Below are 10223 nucleotides of genomic sequence, written 5' to 3'. Positions count from 1 at the left end.
ATTCGTTTTTCTATTAACGTGCGTACTGCAAATACACAAATATTATGTTTGAATGCACGTCCTTACCTGCTGAGAGGTGAGTTCTACGTGCAAAGCTCGTGAAGATGAAGATCCAGAGTTTGTGACAGAAGCAGCGGGGACAGCGAGATCCCGACCGGTGATGGTGTTCATCCTATTGGCACCCGGGGCGTTCGCTTCATTCAACAAAATATCCCATCACCAACATCCAGAAACCTACGGTCGTATATATGTATATGCACTCATTAATAGGGAAAGGTGTTCCGACGAAATATACCACTAAACACTCCAGTTAACTAGTTGCTGTCAGACACCTTGCGACATAAACAAAGTATGGAAAGGAAATCCGCCTTTTTCATAGACTGACCCCGGAAGATTTCTGATTGGCCAACAGTGGTTGCCAGTCTAATATAGGCGTTACCTTTTAGTCAACGACAACGTCTCCATTTGTCCAATTTAATGCCAATAATTTGAAAAGGGTCGGTTGTTCTTGAAAAGTGCTCCAATTGAACATGGATAAGTTACCTGAATTGTGTGATAGCGTTACCTGCTGGTAACGTTGCAAACAGCATTGAGATCCAAATCACATTTTGTGAAATATAAATTTAATTTGCATATTTTATTTAATGTACATTAAAAGGTGTGTCGCTGGTTGTGTTAAGTGACTCATTCAGGTTATTTGTTTTCATTTGTAATTGAAAAGCACCCAAAATAGAAATGTTTCTTTAGTCAACTCTGACACTGGACCATCTTCAGCCATCTCCCTTGAGCAGTCTCTGTCTCTGTATGGTAGACAATTTATTAGAGGTAAAATTACTCAAGGGGCAGCACTGTATGAACAGCAATCCCTAATCTCAAACGTAAAGTAGCTTGTTGTAGGCTCAGTCAGGGGCTCTAAACCAATGACACTGTAATAGGCGAAGTGTGCATATTCTGCAGTGACTGTGTTGGTCACATACAGGAATCCAACGGGATTTGACTTCACGTTTTCTATATCAGTACTTATTAAATATGTAAATAGCTTTTTATCCACCTCATCTCTTGGATGATTGAGTATTGAGGATTGAATTTACATTGAGGTTGTGAAAAATATGTTGGAGGAAGAGGAATTACCCAAACGTAGTCAGATGTATTATACGATTATGTGTAAAAAAGGAAACAATTAACTATGTACATGTTTTATTCTCAAAATATACAAAACATTGAATTTAAATAGCCAGATTGTGATGAACCATTCACAACATAAAGGCTGTGCTGTGTTTATTGCTATATGTATTGCACATTAATCAGACTGAGCTGTACAATGGTTTTTGCAAGTCACAAAGGTGAAGCCAGATGAAACTGTATTTCAGAGGATACTGCCATTAGTTTGTGCCATCATTTTATTTTCATGACAGTGGTAGATAGACTTTGTTTGGCATGACATACCAATGCTAGTTCCCTGCTTGATTTTCATAACATTCTTGTAAGGCAAGACAAACACCTGACATCTTTACACATTTGCCAACAACAGATGTCTTCACATACAGCACATTATTTCTGATCCCTTGCTTTTCATCATTTTCTCCTTCATCAACAGTTCATCCTCAAAAAAGACCAACAGTACCCTGGGGTACAGGCCTCAGGTCTTGCCTGATCATCGTAATCTTAACCTCCACAGTATTTAGTCATCTCCTCTGGGGCTAACGTACTGCTGAACCTCAAGGCACACGTCAAGACCTTTAGTGTCTGGAAAGTAATTTGGGTTAAATGACAACGTCACAGCACAAATATTGTATTTTGCATTGTCCTGCATTTCTTTTACCAAGAACATTCAAAAGAAGATTCTGGTTTATAAGGCATCTTAAGGGTCAATACCTCAGCAAGTCATCACATATACAAAAAGTGCATTGATCATTTTCAATGGGAAGACAAAAAGTACAAATTTCCATAAGGTGAGGCCTTCTTGCACAAAACACAATTAATACTTAATGGCACCAATCAAATATATACACATGCATTCCTCAACATATGCATGCCTTATTTGATTGAACAGAATTCTTCATTTTCATGTTCCAGCAGAATCCACATGGGTGAGGGGTGGGGCTAGAGGTCAATGACCAACAGATCTTTGGCTTAATCAACCAGTATTGACCCATTAGTAAACCAATACCTTACAATTGCATTGTTTGTGCATATAGCAAAGAGAATAGTCTAGGTATGGACAATTCCATAAGAGGAAAATCCTTGCTACTTGTTCAATGCATAGTTTTACCTTGTAGCACCATCTAGAGGATGGTCTGCACCTGACTGTGGGAGATTTCTTTACATCCCGTTCTCTACTGTCATGAAAAATAACTATGGCCTTTAGGTTGATAGCACCTTGCCATAACCAACTTCAAGGACTTAACACCACCTAATCCTGCCTTTAACAGAGGACAAAGACTCTAAGCACAAGAGGCTGCTGAAAAAGAGTTTTTACAGAAACATTAGTGTGTACAGATTCAAGTTCAATAACGTATCAGAGCCAGGCACGAGAGCAGAGGCGGTTCTGAAGTAGCTGTCACAGGTCACAGGGTCCCAGAGAATCTCTCTCATTGGATGTGCAGCATGTCAGTCTCCTTCAGGCCAAAGCGGGTCTTATGCTTGTCAAAGAGGGTGCAGAGGGACCGGATGTACATGGCATGATACAGATCCACCATATCCTGGGTCGGCTCCTCCACCTTCGGCACTGTGACTGGCTCACCAACTGAAAAATAAATATATGCACGTGCGTGTTGGTGGTACATCAGAAGTTGAGAACCAGAATGTTAAACATTAATAAGTACTGGATATTGGCTGGGGTAAATATTGACTGTGGATGGTCCTGCTAACAAAGATGAACAGGAACAAGTCCTTGAACAACTTGCTGATACTGATTGTGAAATCACTGCACTCAAAGATTAACACAATAAATTCCAAATATACGTATATAATTAAATACATCTAAAGTGAAATACATATATGTAAGGTTATTTAAATTCTGACAATGCATTATTAATGAAAGATATAGTCCAATAATTCTTATTCATGATCCCCTCCACTAATTTAACCCCAAAGAAATAAGGAGCTTTTCTAACCGATGGTGATGATGGGCTTGCTGTAAGGCACGAAGCCCCAGCTGTCTGAGGAGAAGAGACCACAGCCATGAAACAGACAGGGGGCAAAGCCCAGCAGCTTCTGCAGCCTCCTCTGAGCCCACCTGCACCAGGTCCCCTCCTCGAAAATCACTTGCTTGTACACATCATTCTCTCCAAAGGAGTACACCGGCACCAGGTCGGATCTGAAGGAATCAACAGGGCATCATTAGCCTCTTCATGTCACTCAGAGGGTTAGACGAGTTAACTACTGTGTACGCCAGTCACTGTAGTTTACACTCAGACATGGTTTTTGAAAACAAATGGTGACACCTCCATTAGAATACTGTGCAACGTTATGTATATGCTGTTATCCAACGTGTTATGTATGAGGGTCTACATAACAGCATTATTATATTTACTTAACAAAAATCTGAGCCTCTTTAGACAAGGTACAACCAAGGAATCTGTAATCCATGACTAAACGATTTATTTCTGAAGTAGGTTTGTTTGGTTTAGCGGAGCCAATCCAACCTTGAGTGTTTGTGTGCTGCACAGGGAATTCCAATGCTAGATCCCAGATTTTTCTGCCGTTTAATCCTATCCAGTCTCTTGGCCTTTGTTGTGTTATTTGTGTGTTTATTTTAGCAACAAGCCACCTGTACCAATCCCCACGTGTAATCAGGATTTGCCAAAACGTTATATTCACCATTTTGTGCCCATTTGTGAGTCATGTATCTTTGTAATGCGAGTCAGCAGTTCAGCCTTTGTTGTCATACCCCCATGTTCTTGGATTAGCTCTGCTTTAGGAGGTGTGTGTGTGTGTGTGTGTGTGTGTGTGTGTGTATGTATGTATGTATGTATGTATGTATGTATGTATGTATGTATGTGTGCTAATCTCACCCTTTCTGAAGGGCCAGTTTCACAAAGCCCTTTCGGTTCTTCAGCGTGACCGTATTCAGGCCGGGCCTGCACTCCAGGGACTCGGCCGCCCCCCCGACTACGATGACCACTGCATTTCCAGTGCCATTCCGGGAGAGGAGGTAGTCGATGGAGTTTTTGTTCACTGGGCAGATGCCTGGGGTGGGACGTTACGATGATTTAACACAGTGCTCAAACAAACATCTATCAAGTACTCTACCAGTGGCAACATGGCAGTTCAAAAAGCAATTTGCCCACTGAATTTTGTACCTTCATAAGAATACTGAGAATTGCAAATTCAGCAAAAGCGGCATCAGCGAATATAATCCGAGAGAGACAGGGAGTATGTTTGAGCTGAGCAACAGGACAAAGCTCAGTTCTCCAAGATAACAGTTGTGCTGTATCTGCATTTGGGTTATCAACAGTGCAGAGGACAAACGCCTCCACACAGGGCAGAAACCCTCAACCTGCTCACCTCCAGACATCAGATAGTCTCTCAGCACCGGCAAACGGAAGTTTCCGGCCAGAGTGGCCAGTGAGGGCTTTATGCCTGGGAACTTCTTGGAGAAACCGGTGGCCTCGGTCCCAAAGTTACAGAAGGCACCAAAACAGAAAATGCCGTGGGGGTGGTAGCCAAATACGTAGTTACGGCTGGGCAGAAGGTCGTGGGTCTTTATGAGCTGAAAAGTACAAAGACAAAAGAGGGTGTGTGAATACTTTGATTCAGTAAACAAACACAAAAAGGTAGAAGGCCCATGAGTTGAAGAAACTCAGTTTATAAAAACCAACGGTTGATAATACGTTTTCCTGCTCATTCTCCAATTTGTGAGGTCAATTCACAATCCACACAAGAACTAACAGACATTTGAAGGTGGTGAATGTCTGGCAGCGAAGAGAAGAAGCAAGGATGTCAGCCTGACAAGCTTCTGGAAGTGTCCTAGGACAGTAGCCATGTATTCTGGTGCAGTGCATTTAGCTGAAGTCCCATATATGGAAAGAACTGTATATCAATTTAGCCCTGATTTGACCTACTTCTAATCTTCATGCCCAGGTACAGCAATAAAAGTCATTTCCAATAAAGCATTCTGTTCAATTGTTTATCTTGTTGCTTAAAGTATTTTTTTATTTTTTTTAAGTTATCATATCAACGTTAATTTTTAATAGTTATATTTCAATTTTATGTCATGGTGCCAGATGGTCAGTGAAGCGAGACCCCCAACGCCCCTCTTACAGAAGAAATTGAAAGGGCACAAAAAAAACCATGCTTGGATCCAAACAGAGGTGTGTGCACAGGGTTCCCATAGAGGTTAGTCAAACAGGGCTGTTGCATAAGCACATTATCTGACAGGAGATTTGCTGTAGGGCTGCTGCAGAGATGGCATGACGGATGTAAAGGGATCTACTATCTGGTGATGGCAAGTAACGTTTTTCTAATTGTAACATTCAGGAAGGAAGACGTAAGGAGAGCCTGTCCATTGGTCAACAGAATCTTTATCCACACGTACACCTCTAATCAAATAAACCCATCTTCTTCAGCGTTCACTGACAGATATTGAACCATAAAGTATAAAATGATCTCATCATGACACCCAGCTGTCAAACAATGCAAAAAAGTACAGAACAGAACAAAGTTCAAGTTCCAAAGACAGCAAGGAATTGCCCAGTTAATAATCAAGATTATTGATTGATTATAAAGTTGGCTTTTCACCTTTATTCAAAACAAATGTGGAACAAGGCTCCTTGTATTTGCTTGTCAAGTGTTTTAGATGGGCTAAAAACTCATTTTTGCTGTAATTGTGATATTACAGTAAATGAGTATGAAATCACAAACTTGGTAAGACCACAAAGGGTTAATATGGGCCAATTACTATTCTTTGGTGTAAGGTGCCAACAAACAGTTGAGAAGGGAGAGAGAAGAGAAAAAAGCAGCATCCTGGTAATCGAAAAACGAAGAATCCCAAAACTGATTTAGGAGTGTGTTCATCCTTTTAAACAAATCAACTCTTGTAAACTGAGTCCATTTCATTAGCAAAAAATAAAATAGTGCATTTCAAATGTTTTATCAAGGTCATTGCTACATATTCAGATAATGTCAATGGCCGTTTTTCCTACAGCATTACAGGACTGACAATTAAAAAGGTTTCTTATTCAAGTGGAAGTACTAAACTGAAATAAATCATTATGGTGATTTCCTAAAAAGACAAAGTGTTTAGGCGGGAGGGAGCAACTGAAGAGAGACTTCAAGTAAAATAAACAACTCATCAACTGCATTCTCTCCTATCAGGTAGACTGAAGTCTAACACTCAACCGACGTAATAATCAATAGGGAAAGGAACAGTCGAAAGCCAATCGATGATACTGACTCCAATAACAGACAATCTTATCGCCCAGCAAGCCTGCGCTACTAGGACTCCACAGCATAATCAATCAGTGTATTACTGATCGTTAACTTCATATCCAAGCAGCAAAAGGAGTACATTACATCATAGCTTTTTCCATAGGCTAAACAACAAGTACACGTACTGTTTCTGAGAGATAACTATGTAAAATACAACAACCTTTCACCCTTTTACATAATAGTACAACACTAATTCCCATACATTCAAGGTCAGAAAAACACCTACCCTGATTGGAAAGTAGTCTCTGAAGTAAGTCCACATGGTCCAGTTCCTCACCCAAGAGGACCTCCTGCCACCTGGGGGGAAAGGAAAGAAAGGTACCTCAGACTTGGATCATCAAAACCAAATAAGACCACCTCCACCACTGTGGAACATATGGGGAGACCTACCTTGTTTTGGAGTGTTCCAGTCAAATATGAGCCAGGCGGTATACATGGCAGCGATGACCCAGCAGTCTGTACAGAACATGTACATGAGCAGTACTGTGCAGGCAACACCTGGAGAGAGGGAAGGGTGTCAGGGATGAACATCTCAGTGACAGTATGGCAGCAGGTGACTTATGTCACATGGAAGAGACAACATTTGAGGCTGTCAACGACCTCCCCTTCACTGGAAATGCTATTCTGAGAATATAATGCCATACAAAGTGAGGAATAGAGAGAGAGGGAAGCTAACAGGCTTGACCTGCTTATTAGAATTACAGTATAGAAATAGACTTATGTATTTTAACAGTTTGCAGCAGCCACACAGATATTAATAAGCATGCATACACACACACACACGCACGCTCACCCAGGGCCAAGAAGGACAGGACCCACTGCAACACAGAGATGACTTGTAGATGTTTCTCCATCTTGGATCTGGAAGGCCAAGGAGCGGAGGGCAGGTCCTGCAGGGCTGAGAGAAGGCTGGTGCCGGTGCCTACAGGAGGGAGATCAGGGGAGGAGGGGGACAAACAACCTCTTAGAACATGACACACATTTTTCACATGGATTAAAAGCAGTCAAGCCTTCGTGTTCAAACAGTCCGTGAGCACAGTATGAAGATAATGAGTGTAGCGATTGGATTTCTGGATTATCCTCCTTTTTCTAAATTCACATCAGCTGAGGCAGTTCCAAAGAAAACTAAACAGATGAGACCTTAGGAGGTTATTCTGTAACCAATGAGGACCTGGGTCACTCACCAGCATGGCCCACTCACCAACTAATAAAAAAAAAAAAAAAAAAATTGAAAGCTACTTTTCCACTGCACAGCTACATGTGTTCCGTGAGTGTAATAGCGGAACAGGAGTGACTGAGGAGAACTAATGCTGCTCAGCCACACAATTCAGCCATCCCCGAGGAGAAGAGCCTCACCACTGGATAACAGAGTCTAGTAATCCCATCTTTGAGGTCTGAAAATAACCTAAAGACTACCACTCTACCAGTGCGGGCAGGCAGTGATATCATACAGGACCAACACCTGCCTAAGGGTCCAGGTAACAGCCACTACAGCAGTGTTTCTGTCAGACTCTCGCACTCTGGTCCCTGGTACTCCCTGGTTTCCTGTGGCCATCCAAACCAGACAGGTCTGCATTCTCCAGTACATTTGTATTTTAACAATTTAGCAGACATTTCTAACGAAATGACGCTACAGTGTCTAGCAAACCTGTTTTGCAAAACAAACTCCTGCCAAAACGTGGAAAAGTGCTTCTCTCTCCTGTACACATGGCTATACCAAAATAATGCCTTAGTTCAAATGTCCATACACAATAAATACTTTTATTAATTGGTGTCGGTAGTCTTGGTTTCTCAAAGAATTAAACCATTGGGATTCGATTATTTTCAGGTGGATCCAATTAACACTATCTACGGGGCAGAATAACAAGTTCGTATATACAGTGCGATTTAACGATGGTTTAGCGCTTACCTTTAAGGACACCGGAGTAGGCAGCAAGTAAGGTCTTCATAACTGAGGCTCTCTTAAACACAGATGACAAAACTCAGAATTACTTGTTGCAATGAAGTTGTTTCACTCTACAGCCCCTCTATCATGACTGCTTTCGACTGCAATGAAGTGACAAGCCGAGGAGACATTTAACCGGTACGGGGGAGGAGCCACTAACGAGTGCGCAACCAAAGAGGTTTACAGATGTCCAAACTGATGTGCTAACTGATATGGTCCGCGGCGGGGAAAAACCAAGTGAGAACGGAAGTATTCTCTGGACTGCGGTGTGGTCGACCCTCTTGGGGTAGTGTATTTATCAGGTAGTCGACGGTCACGTGTGGCCTGTAACGGTCAATGTTCATGTTTTGACCATTCTAACCAACAAATTACATGAACACTGACCAAAGTAGGTTATGCCGTTTTGTTTAATCCCAGATGTGTGTCCAATCAACAGAGACTGTCACTAATACAGAGTTTTGTATAATAAACAGGCAGATTGAGGCATTAACATTTCGCCAAATTTGTGGTCAATCTGCATGTTGGCACTGGTTTAGCGGCATGCCCTTCCCTCCTCCTGTACTGTGCCTCCAGCTCCCATGCCCAGCCTGGCACGCATAGTAACCAGCCTCAGTAAGCTTTTATCAAGGTCAATCATTGATATAATACTGAGTGGAGATAATGAATAAACATGTCAAAACAGTCTATAGACTTTATCCATGTGGCAACCCCCTGTTTTTGACTGTTGAAAAGGAGATTCCAGGTAATGGATGTATTCAGGAAAAACTGACCATTTTGATTTATATTTGATAGTTTAGGTCAGTCTGCCCCCACCACTTTACACATTTATGTTTCATATGTTCTGTGTGGATGTCTCCCTGCATGTCTGACTGTCTCATGCTTTTGTTGCACTCTACCCTTTGCAATGAATGGAACTCCGAAAGGTTTGCAGGAACCTGCACGATATTGTCACACACAATTATTTTGATACATTGTTTCAATGAATTCTTAAGGGAAAAAAAGAAGAAAGATATCCGATGCTCCCAGGCGCTAATTGGGGGTTGATTTACAGTAATTGCCATGGCTGTATTGTTTTGTTACCCCAAAATGTTGTGGGTCCCTCAGATCTGCAAACATTGATGAGTAACACAAAAATTAATGCAACAGAAGGGTTCATTACTTTAGCCAATACAAACACAGATGGGGGAATAGCCCATGTCTAGACGTATTGCAAATATCGAATGGGTTCAGATCAGAATATAAATGTCATTTGGCTGATAACTAGCCATATCCTTGACTGGCTGATATCCTTGACTACAGAGCGCCACTTGTGAAACAGATTTTTTTTGGCTTGCCATCCCCTCTGTACTGTCCAATATGGGACAGTGGATTAGAGGGTGTTTCAGCAGAAATGGAGGACAAATCCACATCAATTAGAAGCTAAACTAAGCTTACTGAAACAGTTATGTGTTATATTGATATACTTGTAGGAAGGCGGACAGGAGTATGTGCACTCTGTTTTCTTTCAACAAGTTAAATAAGGGACTCCTTTAAGATTAGATATCCCACCAAAGATACCAGTGTGTGTAACATGAGTCTTTATTATCCTTATTCCTTAGTGAGTACTTTGCCCGTTCCTGAAAAAAGTGGATATTGTTTTCACAATAACCCTACAGTAACAGAAGAATGATAGACAACAGTACCATCCAGGTGTGCCTGTATCAGAGCCACAGATAAAAGGCACTGTTCAAAGCTCAAACTTGGTCATTAAACAGGGACGTTCGCACCCCCTCCCCTGTTTTCCGGATGTGTTACTGTGATAAGGTCAGGCCGTCTCACGAACAACACACCAACCCTCACACCCTCG

The 10223-nt window shown here is 41.7% G+C and overlaps 2 protein-coding genes across 2 annotated transcripts in view; both read right to left on the bottom strand.

Moving 5' to 3' along the window:
- uvrag (UV radiation resistance associated gene) overlaps nt 1-1658 on the bottom strand; it is a 47607-nt gene extending 45949 nt beyond the window's left edge. The window contains exon 1 of the mRNA XM_067257700.1: nt 1625-1658. Coding sequence (XP_067113801.1) covers nt 1625-1658 — 34 coding nt within the window. The remainder of the gene's footprint in view (nt 1-1624) is intronic.
- An 805-nt stretch (nt 1659-2463) lies between these two features.
- On the bottom strand, nt 2464-8475 carry dgat2 (diacylglycerol O-acyltransferase 2). Its single transcript, XM_067257592.1, has 8 exons — nt 8342-8475; nt 7226-7354; nt 6823-6930; nt 6659-6729; nt 4510-4714; nt 4017-4191; nt 3117-3319; nt 2464-2746 (listed from the first exon to the last, which is right to left on the bottom strand). Exons 1-8 carry the CDS (start codon nt 8379-8381, stop codon nt 2592-2594), a joined length of 1086 nt encoding a protein of 361 aa, XP_067113693.1. The 5' UTR covers nt 8382-8475; the 3' UTR covers nt 2464-2591.
- Nucleotides 8476-10223: the final 1748 nt, after the last annotated feature.

Source organism: Osmerus mordax, chromosome 19, assembly GCF_038355195.1.
Source record: "Osmerus mordax isolate fOsmMor3 chromosome 19, fOsmMor3.pri, whole genome shotgun sequence".
In the NCBI taxonomy this organism is placed as follows: domain Eukaryota; kingdom Metazoa; phylum Chordata; class Actinopteri; order Osmeriformes; family Osmeridae; genus Osmerus; species Osmerus mordax.
Note: the sequence above shows the minus strand (reverse complement) of the source record. Positions and strands in the feature narration are given on the sequence as shown.